Consider the following 27,712-nt stretch of genomic DNA (forward strand, 5'->3'; position numbering starts at 1 on the left):
CTCTATCATGGTGCTCCCCAACCCCCCACCCACCCCCTCCAGACTCACCCCCTTAGCACCCCCCCCATGCTGAAGAATTGTACGTCCACAGAACAAAAGGACTCCCTTCCCATTGATACCACATAAGGCAGTCTTTTGCTACATATGCAGCTGGAGCCTTGGGTCCCTCCATGTGTGTGTGTGTGTGTGTGTGTGTGTGTGTGTGTGTGTGTGTGTATTAGATATTTTCTTTATTTACATTTCAAATGTTGTCTCCTTTCCTGGTCTCCCTCTGAATACCTTCTCCCCTTACCCCCCCTCCCCCTGCTTACAAATCCACCCACTCTCACTTCCTGGCCCTGGTATTCCCCTACACTGGGGCATAGAGCCTTCACATGATGAAGGGCCTCTCCACCCATTGATGATCGACTAGGCCATCCTCTGCTGTATATGTAGCTGGAGCCATGAGTCCCACCATGCGAACTCTTTGGTTGGTGGAGCCTGATATAGCTGTCCCCTGAAAGGCTCTGCCAGTGCCTGACAAATACAGAAGTGAATGCTTACAGCCATCCATTGGACTGAGCACAGGGTCCCCAATAAAAAAGCCAGAGAACAGACCCAAGGAGCTGAAGGGGTTTACAGCTCCATAGGAGAAACAACAACATGTATATTCTTGGTTGGTAGTTTAGTCCCTGGGAGATCTAGGGGGTGATCCAGTTAGTTTATATTGTTGTTCTTCCTATGGGATTACCATCCCTTAAGTTCCTTTGCTTGATTTCCCATAACTCTTCCATTAGTGTCTCTGTGCTCAGTCCGATGATGGGGCTGAGAGTATCTGCATATATATTGGTCAGACTCTGGCAGAGCATCTCAGGGGCCTTTCTATATGTCTCTATTTGTATCTCTATCTCTATCTGTATCTCTATCTCTATCTGTATCTCTATCTGTATTTCTATCTCTATCTCAATCTCTATCTATAATCTATTGGTCTGTCTATCTATCTATCTATCTATCTATCTATAGTTTATTTTCATTATATGGGTGCCTGGAACTTGAAGAGCTGGATTTCACTCTATTCCTCAGAGAGATTATTTATGCAATGATTTTGAAGTAATATATGACTACTAATATAGTTCTCTTTGACATATATTTACCTCTGTTCTTTGGTAGGTGAGTTAAATACAGTTCAGACTTAATTGGTGTTAATTACATTGTTAACCACATTTCTCTCTGATATCATTATGAGAAGATTTATCAAGTTTACAATATATGATTTAATGTGAATTAATTTTCAGCTCTCTTTAGAAGTTTTTTCTTGAGCTAGAAGAGATAACTCAAACAATAGTGTTTCCCATGCTTGTATTAGATACTCAGCTTGATTCCCAGTATCCAAGAGAAATGTTGGATACAAAAACCAAAAAAAAAAAAAGAAAAAAGAAAGAAAGAAAAAAGAAATAAAAAAAAAGAAAGAAGGAGGAAGGAAGGAAAAAAGAGGAAAAAAAAGAAATTTCAGCATGATATAAGGACTTGTAGGTTCCCTTTTGGTCGGGTGGAGAGAGGCAGGTCTTGGGGGTCTGCCAGTCAACCTTTTCAGGACATGTCACTTGTACCCTCAAAAGATTACAGGAAAAAATAAAAAGAAAGTAAGTTGCACTTATAACCAATGATTGAATTTGAAGCTAATTTTTACATTATTATTTTTGGAAACTTATAGATAGAATATAATTATTTGGCATCGTATCAATAACAGCATTAAAGGGCTTTCTGAAAATGGGTTCAATTATGTGGCTATGCCATCATCTCTAGAGAGTGAATACTCTAAATATGAATAGCTTTTGATCTACTTCTGCTCTATAAGGCATCTTTCTGATGTTTGTAAGAAACAGAAATGAGAATGAAGAGATAAGTCAGCTGGTAAAGTGCATTGTGAATAAGCATGGGGACCTGAGTCTAGTCTCTATAACTCATGTAAAATAAGGCAGGAATGATGATTCTCACGTGTAATTCTTTTTTTAAATTTTTTATTAGATATTTTCTTCATTTACATTTCAAATGTTATCCCAAAAGTCCTCTATACCATCCCCCCACTATGGTCCCAACCCACCCACTCCCACATGTAATTCTAATGTTACATTAGTGAAGACAGGATGAGACCTGGTAACACAGAGAGCTCAAAGTTTACTATTGGCCTCTCCTTACATGTGCACACACATTCATGAATACGGATGAATCCACATAGTCATGAACATTATACATAAACACACACACACACATACACACACACAAGAAATGATGCAGACTGAGATGTGTCTATATTTGTCATTTGTCATATACAACAAATACACCAAGTACTAGTGATCTATGAAACAGCCAATGCATCAAGTTCCAGACCATGGAAAGGCAGTCTCTAAAAGCAAAGTGGAATATCCTGAGAAACAGTACCCAGGTGTACTGGCTAGTTTTGTGTCAACTTGACACAGGCTGGAGTTATCACAGAGAAAGGAGCTTCAGTTGGGGAAATGCTTCTACTAGATCCAGCTGTAAGGCATTTTCTCAATTAGTGATCAACGGGGGAGGCCCCCTTGTGGGTGATGCCATCTCTGGCCTGGTGGTCTTGGTTCTATGAGAGAGCAGACAGAGCAAGCCAGGGAAAGCAAGCCAGTAATGAACATCCCTCTAGGGCCTCTGCATCAGCTCCTGCTATCTGACCTGCTTGAGTTCCAGTCCTGACTTCCTTAGTGATCAACAGCAGTATGGAACTGTAAGCTAAATAAACCCTTTCCTCCCCAACTTGCTTCTTGGTCATGATGTTTGTGCAGGAACAGAAACCCTGACTAAGACACCCAGGGTTTACTGCTATGTGTAGCTCTCACTCAGACCTGAGTCTACAAGATGAGCCCTTTTTCTTCTCTGTCTGCTTTGCAAACTTCATTGTAGTTCTAGGTCTTGATCTGCTACATTTTAAATGATACATACGGTTAGTAATTTTGCTGAATTTGTAGCCTTAAAGTTTATTAAAAAGAAATATGCCTTGATTATATGATATTCAATAGGAATAAAAAAGAAAAATTCTTAACTCACTAGCACTTTGAATTCCTATGTGACTACTGCAGGTGCAATTGTTTTTAATTTTTGTTTCATGCACTTGTATCATGAATTTTTATAATTTTTCATTCTGGTCTATCATCTTTTCAACCTCCTTCTGGAGCTTATCTCAGTATGTGCCACCCCTGTTGCCACTGACCTTAATTATGGTTGTTTGCTCAAGCTTGAGTGAGAGGCTACTTCTTGGAATCAGGGCAATGCAGAATCCCCAAATTAGCCTCAGTGTTGAGGTTAGGATGATAGACTGCTTATTGCTTAAACAGCCTAAGAGATACTGGTCATATGCAGATGCCAAGAAATCCAAAAATAAGTGGAGTGCTCTGGCTAAGCAGAGCAAATAGAAAACTGCCCACTCCTTGAGACAACAGCAAAGGTATATGAAGGTCAATAAGGATGGCCAATTGGACAGTATTTGGAATCACTGAGGAAGTAAACATGATTAGGTCAACCGAGATGCAAAGACGACTCTGAATCCTGGGGTTCTTGACTAAGTAAAAAGATAAGGTGAGCTGATCACTAGTGTTCACCTATTTCATCCTAATGGCCTTGTGAGAAGTTGTGGTCATCTCCTGGCACCATGATAAACAGTGCCCTTGAACTGTGAGCCAAAAATAACCTTTATCAAAGCACTAAGGTGGCAGTATCGCATGAAGTGAAGGGACAAGTAGTCATCTCTCAACAGGCTCACACAGCCATATCCAGAGAGATTCCTGGCAGCTTCATCATGGTGAAATTTTTCTGGATCCCTTGATTAGCTGGGAGTGAGGATACACCTGAAGTGTGACAACTACTCCTCAAATCCCATCTAATGTCATCTTTTTCTTGTTCATCTAAAGCCAATGGACAAGCACTTGGCTTATGTCAGACAAGTCCAATGACTGTCTATTTAAAGTCCATAATGATTATTTATTATGTACAAGAAAAAGAGCTGATTCTATCTTCTTTGCACATCTACAACACCTGATAGTGTGAGCTGATCATGCACTTAGATTATGCTTATTTTGTTCATCTTGGTTTTGCTTTTTGTGTAGCACTTTTATGATCTGCATGCTAATTATAAACTCCTGACTAAACTTTTATTATGGAACAGGATAACCAAAACCTATATTTGTCATTTGTTTACTTAAGTATCTAAATCATATAGGATCCTGGGTGCTTCCAGTCCTTAATTGATTTCTAAAATTGACGAAAGGCACCACAGCTGTTTCTGGAGAGCTAGATGAGTTACCAAATCATCTTCACATCTATCTGATGTGGCTCGTGGTCTTTTTTGACACAGTATATTGTTATTTATATTATTATTTTGTATAATATCATAAATTCCTAAATCAATTTTAAAAATAGAATTTTCATATATTAAATTTATGTTTATGAAAAAACAGATAAATATATGTGAAATAAAAAGACGAATGCTAATAAATACTATGTCAACCTAATAAAATTTCCTCCAACTATAAAATTTTGAGTGGAATAAAGAAATATTTCTAATAATCAGAAATAACTAAAAAGACAGTGTCTGGTAATTTTACCATGCAGTAGGTGGACTTGCTGTCAAGCTTTGAGTATGTAAAGGAGGAGGCTATAGTCTCACATAGCATCTGCCAAGGTGACTTTCTAAGGTATAATCTTAGAGAGTCACTCTTGAAATGACTGCAAATTAGCAAACTGAAACCTAATCAATTCAATTGTGTTGTGTGGAGAAAGCCTGTCTAAATAGGATTGGAATGTCAGCCAGAGTTTGAACAAGGACAGTTCCAGGACTCAGTGCTGTTGCCATGCATATAGCAATGTCTAAAGAAGATGGTATCCACTTGGTAATGTACCAGCTTCCACTCAGGGAAAACTGTTTTCTTCCAATGAGATACCAAAGAGCATGTTCACATGCTGTGCTAATACTTGGAAAATCATTCTTGGCTTCACAACTTGGTTTTTTGATTTCACATCCTCTACCATGAGAAATGAGTATTAGAAATGCCATTAGCTGAACAAAGCATAGATGTGAAAACAGAAATCTCCCACAGTGCCTCTGTGGATACCATCAGTTTCAGTCAGAGCACAAGTTTAAATGACAAATCTAATAGTTTGCAGGACACACAATTATGATTCAACATTTCTTAGATGAGATTACTCAGGTACATCCTTCTTCACTGCTATAAATCAGTTGTATTCAGCAGTGTGGTTGTTAGTTTTATACTTCAACTTTCTATATTCGAGAATTACTGGAAAGAGAGTTTCAACTGAGTGTGTTATCAGGTTAGCATTTTGTGGGATTGTCTTAGTTGTTAATAGATGCTGGAAGGACCAGTTTACTGTGGAAGACATTCCCCAAGAAAGGATCCTGGATTGTTTTTATTGTTTCAAGTTTCCATATAAAAATCATTCCTTTCAGAGGACAGCCATGTCAGGCTCCTGTCTGTACATAATATGCACAATATGGCCTCAGTAATAGTGTCAAGATTTGGTGTGCACACATAGGATGGATGCCAAGTTGGAACAGTCACTGGGTGACCCTTCTTTCATTCTCTGCTCCATTTTTGTCCCTGTGCTTCCTTTAGACAGGAACAATTACAGGTTTAAAAATTTAAAGATGACCCCATCCCACAACTGGGGCCATGTCTATCTACTTGAGATGGTCTCTTAATGTTTCATCTCCACACTATTGGGCATTTCAGCTAATGTCATCCCCATTGAGTCCTAGTAATCTCTCACATCCCTGGTCTTTGGGACTTTCTAGTGGTTCCCCATTCCCTCCCACTGCTGAGTATTTCCATTCCTTTTCCTGGACCTGTGGGTGTCTGTCCTATCTCCCCCAATACCTGATCCTGCCTCTCCTTTTCCTCCCCCTCCTCCCCTTTCCCACCCAGATTCCTTCATCCCTCTTCCTCACATGATTATTTTGTTCCCCCTCTAAGTTGATTTCAGGCATCCACACATGAACATTCTTTCTTGTTAAGCTTCCTATGGTCTGTAAGTTATATCATGAGTATTCTGAACTTTTTGGCTATCCATTTATCAGTGAGTACATACTCTCCATGTCCTCTTGGGTCTGGGTTACTTTATTTAGGATAGTATTTTTTAGTTCAATCCATTTGCCTGCAAAATTCATGGTGTCCTCATTTTTAATAGATAAATATTCCAAACTGACTAAGACAAATGCAGATACACCCATTGAATTGAGGTTGGGGACCAATATGGAAGAGTTAGAAGAAGGACTGAAGGAGCTGAAGGGGATTATAACCCCATGGGAAGAACAACAGTGTCAAGTAACCTGGACCCCTCAGAGTTCCCAGAAACTAAGCCAAAAACCAAGGAACATACATCCACTGGATTGTGTTTCCCCCCAACACCCCTGCACATATGTGCTAGAGGATTGCCTTCTATGGCTTCAGTGGGAGAGGATGCTGGTTGGAGTAAGTAGGGGAAGGGTGGCTGGGTGGTGAAGCACCCTCTCAGAGGTGGGTAGGTAAGGGGTGAAGAAATTAGGGAGGGTAGGCAGCTTTTGGAATGTAAATAAATAAGATAATTTAATAAGAATAAAGCAATTTTTGTAAAGCTAAATTTAAAAAAATATATTATTCCTGATAATGTGAGTTACATCCTCAACCCAAATATAAAAATTTCCATGTTATTTAGAAGAGATATTTTTTTAAGCTTAGTATGCTTTTTATATGTGCTAATAGGCTGATTCAGGGGCATCAAGTAGATGTAGACAAGATATCATTGTGTCCAGGTTTAGCATCTCCTTCGTCATACACCAAGCATTTGAACTAACCAAGCTATCTCCATAGCAAAACACCACCAGGTCTTTACTTCCAAATGTAATGCTCTGTTAAGTGGTACCATCTTCACCTTGATTCCAAAGATAAATTTAAATGTTGAGAAAACATTGACTTTATTCTTTTTGTTTTCCTATCAAAAGAAAATTGGGTAAAACTTTATTAAATAGTTAACAAGAATAAAGCCAAAGTCATTAACCAGTAAGATTTTTTTTTCTAAAGAACAAAGCAAAAATCAACCAGTTAACTATAGAAGTTTACTTTAACACAATTTCAAAGGTGATAAGGACCATTCAAGCCTGATAAAAACCTGTGCGTAGGTGATACAGGAGGGTCCTCTAAGTGAGTTTTGATGGTGATCTGCGATTTGTCCTCAAGTTATTTACTTAGATCGTAGATTTATAGCAAAGTGAAGTGATGTTTAATGTCACATATACACGGCAGTGATCATTTGGATCCTCTTGGCCATGATCAGCACTGTGATCTTTGTAAACTACCTGTGCTCCTGAAAACACATTTAGGGAAGATATAAAAGCCTGTGGTGTTTGGATACAGGCCATAGACTATGAAATTAGTATTCCAGGTATTCCCACTGAATGAAAATAAAAGACCTTCTGTTATCCTCCTTCCAACTCGAGCCAGGCTACATACAAAGTGAGTTCCGTTTTAAAAGAGGGGTCTTTGCTCAGAATCTCTAGATAATCTACATTTTACCCTTCTTCCCCCTGCTCTTAAATTTATGTTTTGCAGGACAAACGATACTGGTTTTCTTTCCTTCAAAGATCACTTGCCTGTAACTCAGATAATTATCAGTGATACCAACAGATCAAACTCTGAAGCAGCTTGGAGAATTGGCCCCTTGCGTTGCTATGGTGACCGTGAGTACATTCCCCACCCCCCATCCCCTTCAGGCAAACCTTTCTCCTGCCTTTTCCCTTATCCCCTTTCTGTTCAGTATCCTCCTTGTTTGGAAAATTACCTATGAGCCCACTGATTTGACATGCCCCGTTAAAAACAAACCATTTGTGTTCAAAGACTCTCTGCTTCGCAGGACACCTCTGGAATGCTGTCTCATTTTCTACTGAAGCTGCTTACCTCCACATCGCTACCTTCCATGCAGAATTCAGCGCTGATATTTCCTTCTTTTTTAAAACCACTGCTTTATCTGGCGTTTTCCTAGAAAACCTTGGCATTAAAAACTTCCTCCGACTTGAAATGAGCTGTAAGTCCCATTATTTGTGAGTCTAATTTTATTGGTCTACAGAGGTTTACTTTATCTCTACCACCAGCCCCCAGGACAGTTTGTTTTGTTTTGTTTTGTTTTGTTTTGTTTTTTTTAGCATAAAGCTAATTTCACCGGCTATCAGAAAAACTAGTCCTGAAGCTGTCAAGCATGTTATGATTTATTGTGTCTTATGAAAGTTTGTTATTGTTTCATTAGGTTATATGCATTCCAAGAGTACCCATCCATAGATTTTTTTCAGGCTGTACTCTTTATTAAGACATGGTCATTTCTAAGCTGTCACTTTACGCTGTGACACTCCAACCTTATCCTCTATGGGAAGCAGGGATGAACTACTATCAACCATCTTTTTCACATTCAGAATCATTTTTTAACTTAGGTCTTTGATTTCTTTTGGAACGTAGCTCAACCAGTAAATAACTGTTATGGAAACATAAAGCCCTAAGTTCAGTTGCCCAGAATCTGAGCAACATAGCCGGTAATTCCCATGACAGGAGGCATGGAAAAGCAGAACAGTGCTGTTCATCGAGCAGAATTAGAGAGCTCCAGGTTCAGTCAGGGACTGTGTTCCAAAGAGTGAGATAAAGAGTACATAAAGAGACACAAGCTCAGGGGGTGCTGGTTAGTTCATATTGTTGTTCCACCTACAGGGTTGCAGCCCCCTTCAGGTCCTTGGTACTTTCTCTAACCAGTACCCCCTGAGCTTGTGTCTCTAGCTGCATATGTAGCAGAAGATGGTGTCATCGGCCATCACTGGGAATAGAGGCCCCTTGGTCTTCCAAACTTTATATGACCCAGCACAAGGCAAGGCCTGGGCCAAGTAGTGGGAGTGGGTGGGTAGGGGAGCAGAGATGGGGGGGGAGGGGTATAGGAAACTTTCGGGATAGCATTTGAAATGTAAATAAAGAAAATAATAATAATAAAAAAAAGAGTACATAAAGAGCAGTTTGTAATCAAACTCTTGCCTTCATGACCAGGTAATACCCCCTATACACACAGACATACACACACACACACACACACACACACACACACACACACACACACATGCATGCTCAGACACATCCAACTTCTTACCTCCCACCAATAGAAGATTATAACTTGTCAGTGAGAATTCATGCTGAATCTCCATCTCTTTCTTACCAGCAGTAGTGTGTGTGTGCAACCTTAGATGCATGATTTATACCTTTGTAAGAGCTCTGCTCCCATCTGTGACAACTGTAAAATGATGATCATGAAGCCACATGCACACTAAAGAAATACAGATCAGATGACTTTCTACTATGAGACATTGTATGTCAGCGTGTTAACAAAAATAGATGCAAATACCAAAAATACAATGATGAATTAATTTTTATGAAAATGGGATAACAATGTTTTACTCTTTTTCAGTAACAATAAATTTAAAAGTCTGTCTATAAATTTATATTCCTGCAAACTTGTCACTCAAGTTGATTTCCAGTACTTGTTTATGTTCAAATGAGATTACAAATTGTCTGAGCCTGTTTATACTGAGAAGATAATATTTTTTATATTTTATTCATTTTCCATAAGTATTTTTTCATAAAACTTCTTAGATATTCAAAAGGTTTGGGAAGACTTTCTTTTAACATAAGGACAAGTTTGGTAAAGCAAATCATTTTTATAATAGACTCTAAAAGATTGGAACACCGTCTATATCTGTCTTTGCTAGGATCGAGAGATTTCAAAATACCCAAGTAATCAAAAATCTTTCTAGGAAATACTTTAATGCAAAATTCAATATAGATTTCTTTCCTGTTTCATAGAAATTGAACACAATTTTCAAGGTTTTCAATAGTTTGAGTTCTTTTGATTCTAGTGCTGACATTTATGTTTGTATACATTCAGATTATAGATGGTAATGGAAAAACAGAGATTAAAGGGAAAAGCTATTGTCTTACTCTTGCAAATAAGAACACTCATCTGAGAGGAGGCAGTGCAGTATATTCAGTTGTTAGTATTAACTGTTCTTCAGGGTATAACGTTTACTAAGCATTAAGTCACAAAATGCATTTAAGTAAAGAGCTTTATCTGCAACCAGGAGAACTGGAATTTTATCCCTAGAACTCATGTGAAAAATAAAAAGGCAGATGTGGTATTGTGGTGTGTACGTATAATACCAGACTGACGGAGACAGAGAGTCATTTTAGCCAGTGAAAAGCTCTGCCTCATCCAAAAAGGTTCAGAGGCATCCTGAGTAGTGACACCAAGGTTGTCCTCTAGCCTCTCTATAAATGTCCACACACATGAAGGAATACACCAGCAGGTAAATGAATGGGCACATGCAAACAAACAGATAAATAATAAAAAGTAACATTGAACATACTTTAGCTTCTCTTACAGTTGCTTTTGGGGCCCTTGCACTGAATGGTCTCCATTGCCTGCACCCAAACTTGTTCTTACTCTTTTCTTGCCATAGCTGCATGAGCTTGTCTTTGACCATCTCTCTACGCCTGTCTATGTAGACATTCTCCAATCGTGTGACTGAGGAGATTGACCATAACACAGTGATATAACTGCATGTAATACCCGTAAAAGCTAAGCAAATATCGTAGCCAAGGATATTGGAAATTTGGGAGTTCTTCATAAGGGGACAAGCCCATTTGTAGAGGGGAAGGTGCAGAGATTTTTGTGGCTATTCTTCAGCACATAGGTCAGCAGCTCAGTATTTCTTTTGTAGATTCAGACTACACAGGGAAGACATTGTTTCCATGTTGCCTTTTACTTTCTTTAGAGTCCACAGACCTTAGCTATTGATGGAGGAAACTCTTATGATTTTATTGTAAAATAACAATCTTTCATGTCTAACTTGGTAAGGCTCTGAAAAGCTGTTTGAATACCAACTGCTCCATCATGTGGGTATAATAACTTCGGTGTATGCTTTAAAAAAAAAATAAATAAAAAATCAAGCCCGGCAGCGTTTTCATTCATTAAACCCACAGTTAATGTTGTATTGTTTTATCGCAAGTTATTGAGCAAGGATTGAATGTTAATTACAGATCAGTGTCCAAATTGTTTCTACTATGAAGAAATGCACAGTTCTCTTTGTACTTTATAACCTTTTAAATTCAAATTAGCATTAAATATAAAAACAAACAAAAATTATTATGTAATTGTTTTGTATTTACTATCATCCTACTGTCAAAAGTGACTTACTTAAACATAGACATTTGGTATTAATCTTAACTTGAAGTCTAGGAATGTATTTCAGTAGTAGAGTGAAGGACTAGCATATACAAGACCCAGAGTTCATTCTCTGTCAATAGAAAATTAGTAACTACATATGTAAACATAAAAAAACTATAGGGCTTTATATTTACAAAATTTATTCATCCTGTTGTTGTTGTTACAACTTCAATGAAGGGAAAAAAACTGAAGATCTCAAAACCCTGAATCTTTTTAGCTCCACATATAATCATATTACTCACTTAAGCAGATTAACTTTTTATGCTAGAGTTCATAGCAAGAAACCCTGCAGCCCAGCTACTTGGAAAGGAAAAGTACTTCAGCAAATGCAGTGAGTCAGAGTAGATACAGTCCCATCCCCTAAGAGTACAAATCTTAGCTATGCAAATCAACACTTCCAAAGTGTGTGTGTGTGTGTGTGTGTGTGTGTGTGTGTGTGTGTGTGTGTGTGTGTGTTTGTGTGAGTCTGTATACTTTTGGACATAAGAAAGAGTCTAAATTCCAATTTTCAACCCACTTCATTCGATGTTGCTTCTAACTAAGGTGTTTCAATTTCATTATCTTCAGTTTATGATCCCTCCCTCTATATTTTTGTTTTTTAGAATAAACAAGTTTGGGGTTTTATTGATTCTTTGTATTGTTCTATTTATTTCTAGTTGATTGATCTCAAAATTGAATTTGATTGTTTTATTGCCCTCTACCACTTTTAGTGTGTCTTCTTCCTCCTCCTCCTTGAGCTTTCACATGTAGTTTTAAATTTGTAGTATGAGAATTCTCAAATTTCTTTTTGGAGGCACTTATTACGATTAAGTTTCCTATTACACTGCTTCTATCGTGTCCAATTAATTTAGGTACATTGTACCTTCATTTTCATTGAATTCTAGAAAGTCTCTAAATTCTTTCTTTATTACTTCCCTGACCCAGTAATCATTGAGTGGAATGTTGTTCAGTTTCAATGAGCTTGTAGGAATTCTGCTGTTTTTGAATTCCAGCTTTAATCCATGGCTGTCTGATAAGATATAGGAGTCATTTCACTGTTATTTTATCTGTTGATGCTTGCTTTTTGATGGACTATATGGTCAGTCTTGGAGAAGTTACCATGAAGTACTGAGAAGAAGGCAATTTTTCTTTGTGTGTGTGTCTTTGAGTGAAATATTCTGTAGATAGGTCCATTTGACTCATACTATCAGTTAGTGTCATTATTTCTCTGTTTAGTTTCTGTCTCAATATTATGGCCATTGGTGAGAGTCGGGTGTTGAAGTCTTCTACTACTGATGTATGGGTTTTGACATGTGACTTAAGCTTTAATAATATTTCTTTTATGAATGTGGTTATCCTTACATTTTGGACATAAATGTCCAGGATTTAGATGTCATCTTTGCATGTTAGAGATGCTTAGCTAATCCCATGTATACAATAAATCACAGGTAAAATCATGGTAGACCAAGGAACCCAGAGCTCCAGTCAAGCACAGATACCCCAGGTCCCTGCTGTATTGAACAATTAGGAAGCACTGAAGTATGAAGGGCAAAGACTACATGCTTCCTTACTTTTTAGAGTTTGATAATGCTAATAGTGATCCAGTGCTACAGGAGCTCAGAAATGGCCTCTCCACATTTATCCTATCATCCCTTTCACTAGGAACATGTTTTTACCTTCAATATAATATCAATATGTTTTATCATTCTTTTTTTTTTTTTTTCTGCAGCTCCTTCTGAGGTCGTATTTGCCATTGATGTTGGGAACGGTCCTATGGAGCTCCTTGTCCAGTCTCCTTATCCTCTGAATGACAACCAATGGCATTACATCCAGGCTGAGCGCAACATCAAGGAGACCTCATTGCATGTAGACAACCTTCCCACGAGTATGAGGGTGGCCTCAGAGGAAGGCCATTTTCTGCTTCAGCTGAATAGCCAGTTGTTTGTAGGTAAGAGACATCATAGCTTATACTTCATGCTAAATACTTACAAAATGACTCTGTCCTTGTCTCAAAGAAAATTCCTACTGTTTTACAACTAGAAAACAATAAAAATAGTATTACTTAATAACCATAAATTTAGTTTTATAAATTGTATATTCTAGCATCATGGTCAACCACTATTTTGTGTTACTCTTTCACAAATTTAGTGCCCTTCATGCTGTTTTGGTACTGTTTCTTCTTGTTGTGTTTGTTGTTTTCAGACATCTATGGAATTTTATGTTTTAGATCACTATATATCACAAACTGTGATATATATTATATCACAGTTTACAGTGTATGCAGAGATTTTTCTAGCTCATCACACTTCTTAGTGATCCCTGACTCCTGATAACTATTGTTAACACTGTGGTCAATTAGTTTGACTAAACCAATTAACTTCAGGTTCAGTAGTAAACATTGGGCTGTGTGCTGGCTTGGTTCTATGTCATCCCAACCCAAATTAGAGTCACTTGAAGGAGGGATTCTCAATTGAAAAAAAAAGTCTCCATATATTTGTACTATAAGTAAGATTGTAGAGCATTTTCTTAATTAGTCATTAATGTTAGGGTATTACAGGTGTGCCCAACCTTGAATTAGAGGAATACTGGGATTGCACATGTTCAGCAGCATGCCTTGTGTATGCAGTGCTTGTGATCAAACCCAGAGCTTCATGTTTAGGAGGCAAGTATTCTGTTAAATGAGCTATATCCCTAACTTTGCTGTTCCTTTAAAATTCAAGAATATTTTGATATTCTGTGGAAATACATCACTGGGTAAGGGTTGCCTTGATTTTACCCAGAGAGACAACCTGGTCTCTGAGCTGCTCATTCTCTCAGTGAGCACTAGTTCCAATATATTCTCTGAAAAGGTGGCCACTGATAGTAATGGGAATGGATAGATGCAGAAATCATGGTCTGAATTTGTTTTCTCCTTTATTTCCCTATCTTTTCTTCTCTTCCTTCTCCCTAATTTTCTACATCAATTACCATGAAGAAGATAATTCTATTCAGGCATCTGATAGTAGGAGTGGAAATATGTCACTGCTTTTCCCAGTAATAATGTATATGTGTGAGTGTGTGTACTCCATATACATTCATGTGTATGAGTCTGTGTGTGTGACTCAAGAATATTTTAGATACTTTAATCCAAGCCTCATAATAATGTCAATCTTCACACTGTAATTTAGAAAAGAAGAATTTGAAAAATAAATTACAGAGCTGATAAATCAAAGCTATGAATAAAAGTTAGGGATTTACATGTTGATACAGCATAATACTGTAAAAGCTAAGGGTGTGTGCTTCTGTGTAAAACTTGAAGTTGGGTGCTTCCACAGAGCAGTAAGTATATTACAGAACAACTATTCTACATGTCCTTCTCCACCTTTGTTTTCTATCAACACTCACACGTTTCAGCTCGCCATGAGCCATGCAACACTATCTCCGTTTTAGGTACATTCCTTATTTACTTCCTCTATATTTGGGATACTATAATTTTTGAATCTGCAAATATCATCACTGAAAACCTACTTGCTAAGTGAAAGGAGATACTAGAATATAAGAACATCATATTTTTAATTCATCATCCAATATACATGTATCTTCAATATCTGTGTTTAGAATATAAGAACATATTTTTTCCTTTCTTTCTTTCTTTCTTTCTTTCTTTCTTTTTTTTTTTTTTTTTTTTTTTTTGAGACAGGTTTTTTCTCTGTATAGCCCTGGCTGTCTTGGAACTCACTTTGCAGACCAGGCAAGCCTGGAACTCAGAAATCCTCCTGTCTCTGCCTCTTGAGTGCTGGGATTAAAGGGATGTGCCACCATGCCCAGCCAAGAACATATTTTTAATTCAACATTCAACATACATGTATCTTCATTATCTGTGTTTTATATATCTAGTAGAAACTAAGACTGAGTGATTTAAAACATGTTTATGATTATGGGTTCTTGAGTAACTCCTGCAAACAATATGATTTTGTTTCCTTAGTCAATTTAAATATCATATTTTATTTCTTGTAGAAAGTCTACCAGTCATCAAAATTTAGTATCTACTTTATGGTGGAATCCGTTCAAGTATATTACAAATTTAATATATTAAACTCCATGTGAAATTCTAATTTATTGTCAGTCAGTATTTATGAATCTTTCTGGCTAAAGCAGAATCTAAAGGACTTGTTTTCTGCATGCTCATAGCTACCCCTCTATTACAAGTACATTGTTAAGATAAACTTTGTGCAAGTTAAAAGTGAAGAGAGGCAGCAATTATTTGTTTCAGTTTTTTTATTATATATTTTCTTTACATTTCAAATGTTAACCCCTCTCCTGGTTTCCCTTCCAAAAAACCCTTATCCCTCCTCCTCCTGCTCACCAACCCATTCACTCCTGCTTCCTGGTCATGGCATTCACCTACACTGGACCATCGAGCTTTCTCAGGACCAAGGGCCTCTCTTACCATATGATAATCAGTAAGGCCATCCTCTGTTACATATATGGTTGGAGCCACGGGTCCCTCCATGTGTACTCTGTAACTTCATCTTGTAGAATTTGCTACCTAGCCTGTGGGCATCCAGAAATTTGCCTGTCTACTATCACTAGGATTAGAGGCATGCGCCACATAACCTAAGTTTTTCATTGGCTCTGAGGAATAAACTAGGGTCCTCATGCCTGTAAGGTGCCAAGGACCAACCTCAGTTTAGGGAAGGGTTCCTGAAGAGGGGTGTTTGGAGTGTGTGGAAGAAATGAATCAAAGTCATGTGTGGGTACGGGATGACAGCTCTGTGTTCTGCTCTTGCTGGATCTCCATACAGTTCTTGAAGAATTTAAACATCAGTTCAGTCAATACCCCAGGTTCCATTTTAATTATCCCATGAATCAGAATATTACGACCTTTCATTCATAGAAAGATTCAGCAAGTACATTTTCTTTTTTTATTATTATTATTATTTTCTTTATTTACATTTCAAATGCTATCCCGAAAGTTTCCCATACCCCTCCCCCCACCTCTGTTCCTCTACCCACCCACTCCCACTACTTGGCCCAGGCCTTGCCTTGTGCTAGGTCATATAGAGTTTGGAAGACCAAGGAGCCTCTATTCCCACAGAAAATGAATTCAGAGATCTGCCTACCATTGTAAGCACAAACAATAAACTCATCTGGGAGGGATCTCATCCTGAGATTACCATTCCCAGCATGCCTGATTTAAAATTGTTCTGTTCTAGGTTGACACTGATCTCAAGAATCTACAGAAAATAAGCTAGCTGGATTTAATCATGCTGTGAGACCACCATTCCTGGACCCAAATTTGCTCTGTCTCAGGCTGACCTTGAACTTTAAAATCGACCTGTCTTTGATTCTTTCTGACAAGCTGGCTCATTAGTGCAGCTGCCCTTGCTTGTTATTTTAGGTCCATGCAGCCCCTCATACAAGTCATACTGCATCCTTATAACTTGAATAGTTGAGAAACCGTACATTTTTGAATCATGTTTTCAGAGTTATTTTCCATAGCCTTAAGATCTGCTTGCTGTGTGGGCATGGGGCTTGTTTATCTAATAATGTATACAATTTACTTTATGTTCTTCCTTTGGGAAGTATTCTCCCTGCCAATGACTCCATAATAATTAGAAGTAGCAAGCAAGGGCACAGCATTTAGCATTTTCTAAGGACATGAAATATACCCTTACCTCCCAGACTCTTGCTACTTCTAATTATTATGGAGTCATTGGCAGGGAGAATACTTCCCAAAGGAAGAACATAAAGTAAATTGTATACATTATTAGATAAACAAGCCCCATGCCCACACAGCAAGCGGGACTTGTTGAGTCTCATGCCCTGCTGCCTCTGCTCCAGGGGTGAGAAATGTGTGAAGCCATCTCTTTGACAGTGGCCATGCAAGACTCTGCAGCAAGGCAATCACTTAGCTGATTGACCCATCTCCTCAGTCACAATTTACAGCTTTATTTTCCTTGTCAATATATTTGTCTATGATAGCAAATTTGATATGCCAATTTTATCTACCTTGATAAGCACAGGTGCCATCTAGATATGTTCTAGATATTCCTTGATCGTCCTAATGCTGTTATCCTTTAATACTGTTCCTTATCTTGTGCTGACCTCATCCTCAAAATTATATTTAATGCTCCTTCATAATTGTAATTTTGCTGCCATTATAAATTGCAATATAAATATCTGACATGCAGGATATCTGATATGTGATCCTGTAAAAAATTGGTTTACCCCAAAGCGAGTCATAATTCATGGGTTGAGAACTTCTGTTGTAAACTAAAATGTAATGGAATTGCAGCATAAGGTGTTAAACAGGAATGAGTGTCAGTTAAGGCAGCTGATCAATACAGAAAGTAAATAATTTATTGTTTCTACCCTCAGATATTCTCCTACTCCTTGTTCTCCCTTTCTCTTTTCTCCTTTTTCTTCCTCTTCTTCCCTTTGTCTATTAATACTTTTGTCAGAACCCAAGGAATTGTACACATTCTCCACTCATTTATGATATGACCTTGAGCTCAAGGCTTGATCACTAATTGCCTGTTTTCAAAAGCCAGAATGAGCCTCACCCAGAATGCTCAGTACCTCACACACAGACAGGCTGATGAGGTTTATCTGTGGGATCCCTTCCTGAGATTGCCATTCCCAGCATCCCTGACTATAGCACATATACTTATGTGAACACAACAAAGAAAAGAGTTTCAATGCTTGATGGGGAGTATTGGAGCCCCTTATGACCCCCTCCAGATATTGTGTCATCAGAGATTCAGATCACACCTCAAGTATAAATGGGGGGGGTGAACATTTTCATCTGCTAAATAGTATTTTATAGATAAACTCTGGGATCAATAAGCAGGTAATGCATAATGCAGCTACTATTTCTTGGAAGTAGGTCATGACTCAAGAGAAGGCCAGGTAAACAGCAGTTACTAAACACTGTACTGTATGATGTGCTGTAAGCTTTACTATAAACACATGGAATAATAGATGGAATAGCTTATAGGCCACTTAAAAGTCCATATTTTTTCATGTATAGAGACTGTGGTTATGTAAAGTTTAATTCTTAAGTATTTTAACAAGTCTCTCAGTCTCTCCTTTTCTCAAGGAAATTTTCTTTGAAACAGGGCCTCATGTCGCTCAAGCTGGCCTTGAACCTGCTATGTAGCCAAGATAACCTTCAATTTCTGATCCTCCTGATTTCACATCCTGAGTGCTGAGGTTATTGATGTATACTGGCACACATAGTTTATTCAGTGGTACAGGAAATTGAACTCCGGCCTTTTTGCATGTGCTCTAACTGATTCACATCCCCAGCACTGACTTTCACTTTCTTTAATTTCTTCTCTCACTGAGAACTTAACCAAAGCCTTAGCAGAGCTCACAATAGCACTGCAGCCAAGTGTTACCACAAAGATGTTACTTTTATGTAATAAATTACAAGTCAACAGAAGTTAGCTGAGATGAAATTGCCCTTTGACTTAGCTATCTTGGGAGAGTAGAAGCATTATGATCATAAAACCCCGACAAGCCCACAAATGAGCAACAGGAGCTTCTGGGTTCAAAGAACAAAAAGGAAAATTTCGTTCTTATATATTTTCAAGGAGACAAGGATAAGTCCTACAAAAAAAATTCCCTAAGGGGGCTGCAACCCTGTAGGTGGAACAACAATGTGAACTAACCAGTACCCCCTGAGATTGTGTCTCTAGCTGCATATGTAGCAGAAGATGGCCTAATTAGCCATCATTGGGAAGAGAGGCCCCTTGGTCTTGCAAACTTTATATGACCCAGCACAAGGCAAGGCCTGGGCCAAGTAGTGGGAGTGGGTGGGTAGGGGAGCAGAGGTGGGGGGCGGGGAATAGGAAACTTTCGGGATAGCATTTAAAATGTAAATAAAGAAAATAATAAAAAAATTTTTAAAAAATTCCCTATTCTACATTCTAGACATCATTAGCATCTAGATTTAACTCAAGGCTATCTTATGTCACTGCAGTAGGATAGGGGCTGGCAGTACTTGTTTGCATCTGCAAAGGAAACAGAAGCTATGACCACAGCAGACTCTCATTCGGACAAGGGAGAGAGTCCATAGCAGGATATGGCCTGGTTTCTGGGAGAGGGGGCAGCTAGAGATTTTGTGATCTACCAGTTACACCTATATAATACAGCTATGACACCTGTCATGTTTTCCACCTCATTTCTCACCATTAGGAGGGACATCATCAAGACAGAAAGGCTTTCTTGGATGCATCCGTTCATTACACTTAAATGGGCAGAAAGTAGACCTGGAAGAGAGGGCAAAGATCACATCTGGAGTCAGACCTGGCTGTCCAGGTCACTGCAACAGCTATGGAAGGAATTGCCAAAATGGGGGCAAGTGTGTGGAGAAGCATATTGGCTACACCTGTGACTGTACCAATTCACCATATGAAGGACCTTTCTGCAAGAAAGGTAAGAGAAACATACATGCCACTACTGTGTTTAGTCGTAAAGCATCTAAATGTGATGGTCAATGCTTCTATGCCCTTAGGAAATCCACACCATTGCTACCAAAGGCAATGCCATGTTTAATCCAATGATACCTATGTGTTCAGGCAATCTATATTATTTCTCCTATGTGTGGTATTTTAGTACCCACATAGTTTTGTCAAACCAATGTTCTTCATAAATCCAATTGGTGCCCAACCTTTGTGCTCTTAGAAAGTTTCCCTGTCTTTAGACACTGATTAGCTCATCAAAATAATCATATCCATTCATTCGGTTTGTGTGCTCACTGACAGGGCAGTTGTGGCTAATAATAATTGAAAATGTGCACATCAGCCAGGATGAAGGATCAGCTGATGGCTGGAAATGGATTATCTATTTGTGTTTAGTGACACACTAACATTTATAGTTCCAGCACTTCAATTAAAAGTATATCAAAGGACCATGGTTTTCAGTACAAAAGAAGTTATAGAAACACTTAACATGTCTTTTTTTTTTTAATGAATACATGTCAACGAGTGAAAAAAATTACCATTAAAAGCTTTATAGTATTTTTAACATTTCTTATAATTATAAAAAAGAAGATTGCTGAGTACTCAATGTAAACAATATTTAACAGCAGTATTTAATATTAAATGAAATATTTTAACTGTGTCAAGACTCAACAATTCCACATGGCTCTTTACAATTTATTAAGATATACTCCTTTTTGGTGTGTGTGTGTGTGTGTGTGTGTGTGTGTGTGTGTGTGTGTGTGTATGTGTGTTTGTAACCATGTGCATACATTTTCCTATGTATGAAGGATATGCATGTATGTGCGGTACATAGGACACAAGGAGCATATATTCCTCAGGTAAAATACCCTGTATTTTGAGTCAAGGTCACTCATTGTTCTAGACTTTTCAAGGGGCTAGTCTAGCTGGTAAGTAGGCTACAAAGAAGTACCAGGCTCTGTGGCCACAGCATTGAGGTTGTAGCCACCATTATACTAGTTATTTATATTTTTTAACATAAGTCTTGAAAATCATAATTTAAGCAGTTCAACTACAAAGCTATCTCTTCAGCCTTAAAACACATTTTTTTAAGCTCTTCCACCAAGCAGTAGTTTATTTAGTACAAGTTAATGTCAAAGATAAAGAAAAAAGGAAGTACCTGGGATTTCATTGAAGGACCCTAACTTCTAACTTTCCCTTTCACTCATTCTGACCTTCTCTTCAACTGGTTGGAATTATTTGCTTGCTACTGCCAGGAACCATAAAAAAACTTCTTGGGAAAGCAAAACACTAGAACAATCTTTAGGACCAATACAGTGTTAAACCATGAATCAGAACTTGAAGTAAATAAAACAGGTCCCATCCCAAGAGATCTTCAGTGAAGGAAAAACTTTAAATTTTATCTATTACATTTGTTTATTTTGTTGGGGGAATGCAAATCCTACAGCACACATTTAGAAATTAGAGGAAAAGCTGTGGCAGTTGCCCTTCCCTTTCTGCTATGGAATGTAGTGGGTTCAGGGATCAAACTCAGGTCCTTGGGTGTGATGAGAAGAACTTTTTTCTATCTAAGTAATATTCCATAAACCCACTTCCAATTTCTGCTTCAATTTGCTTCCTTTTCTATGGTAAATACTATGACCAAAAGAACTTTGGAAGTATCTTAGGTAGGGTTTCCATTGCTGTGAAAAGACACCATGACCAACACAACTGAAAATGGACGACATTTAATTGGGGATGACTTACAAATTTAGATGTTTAATCCATTATCATAAAGGCAGGAAGCATAGCAGAATCCAGGCAGACATGGCGATGGAGAAGAAGCTGAGAGTTCTATATCTTGATCCAAAAGGCAAACAGGAGAAGACTGTCTCAAGCGGGACAAGGAGGAGGATCTCAAAGCCCTCAAAGTAACATACTTCCTCCAACAAGGCCACACTTTCTAAAAGTATCACTGGATAGGCCAAGCATATTCAAACAACTACAGGAAGGAATGTAGTATGTTTGTTTGGCTTAAACATAACAGTCTTTCATCAAAAGATAAGGTAGTGACAAGTCAGGGACTTGGAGACAGGAACTGCATCAAAGACCATGGAGGACTTGCTTCCTGTGACTTGCTTAACCTGATTTCTTGGATAATCCAGGACCACTTGCCCATGTGTGGCACTTCAAACAGTAGGCTCAGACCTGCTACATCAGTCTTTAAACTTCTCCTCTCCTAATTAGAGAGTGGCTTCTATACCCAATGGACTGTGTTTTCTGGCTCTGGTACTGGAATTGCCTTTACATACTAGAATTGGTCACTCTCAGCTAGATGGCTCCAGGTACTTAAGAAGTATCTTGGTTATAAAAAGAAAAAGGATTTTAATGATATATATGCATCTCAAAGACACAGAGGAAGTTAACAATGATAGGCTTCCTAATGTAAAAGTGGCTGGTAAAATGCTTTAAGTCTTCTAAGACCAGGGTGTGTTTGGTGTGGTAACTGCATGCTTGAATTGAAAATAGTGGATGCACACAGTCAGCTATTGGATGGAACACAGGGCCCCCAATAGAGGAGCTAGAGAAAGTACCCAAGGAGCTGAAGGGGTCTGCAATCCTATAGGTGGAACAACAATATGGACTAATCAGTACCCCCAGAGCTCACGTCTCTAGCTGCATATGTAGCAGAAGATGACATATTCAGCCATCATTGGGAAGAGAGGCCCCTTGGTCTTGCAAACTTTATATGCCCCATAGAGGGGAACGCCAGGGCCAAGAAGAGAGAGTGGGTGGGGAGGGGAGCAGGGTGGGGGGGAGGATATAGGGGACATTCGGGATAGCATTTTAAATGTAAATGAAGAAAATATCTAATAAAATAATTAAAAGGAAAAAAAAGGAAAAAAAAAGGAAATAGGAGGTGGGGTGGGGATGCAGATTGGGAGGGTGGGACAGGCAGTTGTAGATACTATGGCCTTCTAAATATGTCTGCCTTGGCTGAAATTCATTCAGACATGAGGCTGTCTACACAATTTGACAGAAATAAATTTTTATAGTGTAAAAAGAAAAAAAAATATGTGTCCTAGTTCTTGTTGCTTTTATACTCTTAAAAACTTATAGCTTCTGTCCCACCTACTTCCAAGACACTCTTCTCCTGTATCTGAGTTTGCCCGGAACTCTCCTCTAATGGAACCCTAACACAAGTTGCCTGACTGTATTGTCTTTTTAGATAATGTTGTCACTTAACCCATGTTATAGTTTTTTTTTTTTTCTCTCTATTGTCTGAGCATTTTTCTAGTTATTCCCCACTTTGCTTGACTATTTGTCTATCCAGGGACACTGGACTGTCTCCATCTTCTGATGTTTAAGAATAAGACTACCACTAAAATTCATGGGTATTTTTGCAAATAATACATGCTTTGACTTTTAATCATTTTATCACATTTATTCACTTGGCCATGTGAAGCTGCTGTTGGGTTACATATGTACCATGTTATCCTGTAAGACCCTGAACCTCAGTTAGTGGTACCTACTTTGAGATGCCCCTGAGTTAGACAGATCTAAGCCAAAGTAAGAGTTGTATTTGCTGGAGCATCAGGGTCAACCCTCAATCAGTCCCTTGAAGCAAGTGATGAGAAGGCGAACCCTCAATGGCTATTACAAGCAGTTTTTATACTTTTTAGGGGCACATGTTACATTAGCAAGGTTACAGTTCAAACTTATTGGCTAAGCTCATTGACCTTTAATTCTATTGGCTAGCAAGCAAGACCCCTATTTGAACTCTCCCTGGGACTTTCTACAAGGTCGGGTGACTATTAGTCAATACATTCTGAAAATATTTTTTACTCAAGAATGTTCCTGTGGGTGGAGAATGAAACTTGCCCTAGCCTCAACCTCAAGAAGGCGGGGGAAGCTATAATGAGTTTGTGGAACTGGAAAAACCCCTTAGGGTCCCTCAATCTTTTGGAAGACAAAGAACCACTTTCAGAAATTACTTTCTCTTCCAGCTGTGAGGACAAGTGAAGAAACCTTAGAAATGGCTGCTTCATGGGGAGTGCAATTTTGTTGATTGTAGATATGAGCGAGAGAACAGAGAGAGGCAACAGGAAGAGTCCAGAGCAGAGAGAAAAGGAAGCAGATAGGACTGGCCAGTGCTAGGGCTATCTCTGCTTCATGGGTAAGGAAGTGGCAGAGAAAAGTGGGAAAGGATAGCAGAGAGACTAAAAGGGGAAGCAAAGAAGCAGGGGTGGGCTAGTTTTCTAATATGGAATAGCCTAGGAGCTAGTATAGTGAAGGAAATAAAATAAACCAATGGGTCAGGATGCTACTGTGGACTTTGAAATACATAACAGGTACATGTATATAACAGGTACTGAGATGCCTGGAAGTTAGCTTTGGGCTTCAATGTTCAAAAATATGTATGCCAAGGATACTAGCCTTTTCTGGCAAGTAGAAACTTGTGACACAGTTTTTTGAGGAGCACTACCTATCAGCCTTGCTCAGTCTACCAGAAATCCTCCTAGAGTCCACCTTGAGCTGAACCCAGACTTTCATTTTGGAGAAAATCAATCGACAAACCATTTTGGGGGGCTGCTTGGCATTTTCCTGTTTGGATCTAACATCACTGTGTATCACTATGTATAAAACTCAGGTCACCAAACTTGGTCAGTGACCCGTGGACTTTTCTGATGAGTCATCTTGCTGCTCCGTGGTTCATTTCTTACAGAACTGGCTAATTGTTTTACAAAGTGGGTTGCAGATTTCTCATTCTTACCATAAGTGTCTGAAAAGCTCCACTTTTTTTTATAGTCTCACACATCTGTTAGTGTGTACTTTTCTTATAGTAGACACCCTACTGTCTGGGAAATGGTACCACACTGTTGTACTGACTTGCTCATACCTAATAGCTACTCATACTAAACATTCTTTCAAATTCTTACTATTCATTTCCATGTCTTTTTGAATAATAACTGCATATCCGTACCTTTTGCAGATTTTTATTCTGGTTGCTATTCAGTTGTAATTCATTTGAAATAGTTTTCTGTCTTCTGAATGTATGTCCCTTATACAATATAATTTGCAAATTTATGCTCCCATTCTGTTGGATTTCTTCTCACAGCCCTCATTATATCATTTGAAACAGAAAGCTCCTTCATTCTGTTGAAGGTCATTTATCTTTTCTTTCTTTTATTATTTCTACTTTTACTGTCATACATGAGAAATAATTGATGGATTCAAGGAAGTGAAAAAATGTACCTATAAGTTCTTCTAAGTATTTCTTCTTTCTATAATTTTATCTCTTCTATTGAGGCCTTGCTACACTTTCAGTTAATTTTTGTATTTCTTTTAAAATTGTACTCTCACATGATTCCATTTTTAAAATAAATTTAAATTAAATTTATTTATTAATTTGGAAGTGTGTGTGTGTGTGTGTGTGTGTGTGTGTGTGTGTGTGTGCATGTGTGTGTTTCCCAGGACACATGTGTGGTCATAAGACAGCTTTTAGGAGTAGTTTCTTTCATTCTACCATGTGGACTCAGAGACTGAACTCAGGTCCTTGGGCTTGGATGGGACAATTTTCACCCCTGGGCCACCTTGATATTCTTAAATTGATTAACTATGAATATCCATAAGGCTCACCACTATTTATCAGTGCATATTTCTTTGCCTTCAACAGTCTTCCGTTGTTGACTGAATAACTCATGCAACCACTTAAATATTTTTGTCACTATAATTGCTGGATAATAAATTTCTAAATTGATGTACAAATCTGGAAATTTAAACCTAAATTAATCACACTCAATCATTTAGGAATATTACTTACATTTAATATGGTAAAGATCATGGTATGTGGTTTATGTGTGCCACAGGCTTCCTTTATTTCATCTCATAAGCATTCCTACATATGTCATAAATGTATGCATATACTAGTTTTAACCATTGCAACATTTCCCATTGTAAATACTGTCTTCCTTTATTTTATTTAATTCATCTATCACTGGAGCTCTGTGGAAATAGTCTGGGTTCGATTCTCATTAATTTCCCATTATCCCTGTATAGATAATAGTTATGCAGTTAACCTCAAACTTCCTTGATTTCCACATTGATAATATACGTAAAATACAAGAATTTTATAGAAGGGTTATATTTAGCCCTCAATGAACGCAGAACAAATTATACAAATTCACTAAATTCTAGTGTTTACTGTTTGTTTGAAATTGTATAGTATCTCAACTTAAAATAACAATAAATATAAAATTGAGAGAATCTGCTTTAGATTTTACTTATAATTAATGTATGAAAAACTGAACCTACTCCTGCACCTTTAATTCTTGTTATTAAACATTGAATAGATAGATAGATAGATAGATAGATAGATAGATAGATAGATAGATAGATAGATAGATAGATAGATGAATAGCCTTCTGGTCTACGCCAGGCCCTGGCCACCATAGTCTCGAAATCTGTGGACTATTCCATGGTCCCCAGAGGACTCTTCACGATGCAGGCACCCTAGCATGCTCAGGGTCTTAGAATAACTGGTGAGTGGAATGCAACATCTGTTCCAAACCAACTGTGAGGGGCATGTGCCAGCAGGAGCATGGACACAGGAAACCTGCCCATCAAGCAGCTCAGGTTCCTTCTGGTCAGCACCAGCACCTGGCCACCTGAAGAGCAAACTTGGCAGACAGTCTCACAGTCCACAGAGCACTCTCCACAATGCAGGACATGAAAGGAATACAAATTGGAAAGGAAGAAGTGAAATTATCTTAAATAGCCACTACTTGCAGATGATATGATAGTATATGTAAGTGTCTCCAAAAATTCCACCAGAGAACTCCTAAACTTGATAAACAACTTCAATGAGGTAGTTGGATATAAAATTAACTCAAACAAACCAGTGGCATTTCTCTACACAAAGGATAAAGAGGATGAGAAAGAAATTAGGGAAACAACACCCTTCAGAAATAGTCACAAATATATAAAATCCTTGGTATGATTCAAACTAAGGAAATGAAAGATCTGTATGATAAGAACTTCAAGTAATTGATGAAAGAAATCGAAGAAGATCTCAGAAGATGGAAAGGGCTCCCATGCTCATGAATTAGCAGGATTAATATAGTAAAAATGGCCATCCTGCAGAAAGCAATCTACAGATTCAGTGTAGTCCCCATCAAAATTCCAACTCAATTCTTCACTGAGTTAGAAAGGGCAATTTGCAAATTCATCTAGAATAACAAAAAACCTAGGATAGCAAGACCTATTCTCAACAGTAAAAGAACCTCAGGGAATCACCATCCTAGACCATTAAGATGTACCACAGAGCAATTGTGATAAAAACTGCATAGTACTGGTACAGCAATAGATAGGGAGATCAATGGAACAGAATTGAAGACATAGAAATTAACTCACACATCTATGGTCACCTGATCTTTGACAAAGGAGCAAAAATCATCAAGTGGAAAAAAGACAGCATCTTCAACAACTGGTGCTGGCTCAATAGGCGGTTAGCATGTAGAGGAATGCGCATTGATCCATTCTTATCTGCTTATACAAAGCTCAAGTCTAAGTGGATCAAAGAACTCTACATAAAACCAGAAACACTGGAACTTATAGAGTAGAAAATGGAAAAGAACCTCAAAGATATGGGCACAGGGAAAGATTCCTGAACAGAAGAGCAATGTCTTGTGCTCTAAGATCAAGTATCTACAAATGAGACCTCATAAAATTGCAAAGCTTCTGTAAGGTAAAAGACATTGTCAATAAAACAAAAAGGCCACCAACACATTAAGAAAGGATCTTTACCAATTCTAANTCCAATAGGGGACTAATATGCAATATATACAAAGAACTAAAGAAGCTGGACTTCAGAAATCCAATAACCCCAGTAAAAATATGGGGTATAGTGCTAAACAAAGAATTCTCAACTGAGGTATACAGAATGGCTGAAAAGCACTTGAAAAAATGTTCAACATCTTTAATCATCAGGGAAATGC

At 38.1% G+C, this 27,712-nt stretch overlaps 1 protein-coding gene across 1 annotated transcript in view; it reads left to right on the forward strand.

Moving 5' to 3' along the window:
- The window catches only part of LOC110321973 (contactin-associated protein like 5-2), a 631,889-nt gene that overhangs the window by 563,861 nt on the left and 40,316 nt on the right, over positions 1 to 27,712 (forward strand). Inside the window, exons 15-18 of the mRNA XM_029538684.1 lie at positions 7,611 to 7,738; positions 7,912 to 8,082; positions 13,019 to 13,237; positions 19,471 to 19,710. Of these exons, the coding sequence (XP_029394544.1) occupies positions 7,611 to 7,738; positions 7,912 to 8,082; positions 13,019 to 13,237; positions 19,471 to 19,710 (758 nt within the window). The remainder of the gene's footprint in view (positions 1 to 7,610; positions 7,739 to 7,911; positions 8,083 to 13,018; positions 13,238 to 19,470; positions 19,711 to 27,712) is intronic.

The sequence above is a fragment of the Mus pahari genome, chromosome 5, assembly GCF_900095145.1.
Source record: "Mus pahari chromosome 5, PAHARI_EIJ_v1.1, whole genome shotgun sequence".
Classification (NCBI taxonomy): domain Eukaryota; kingdom Metazoa; phylum Chordata; class Mammalia; order Rodentia; family Muridae; genus Mus; species Mus pahari.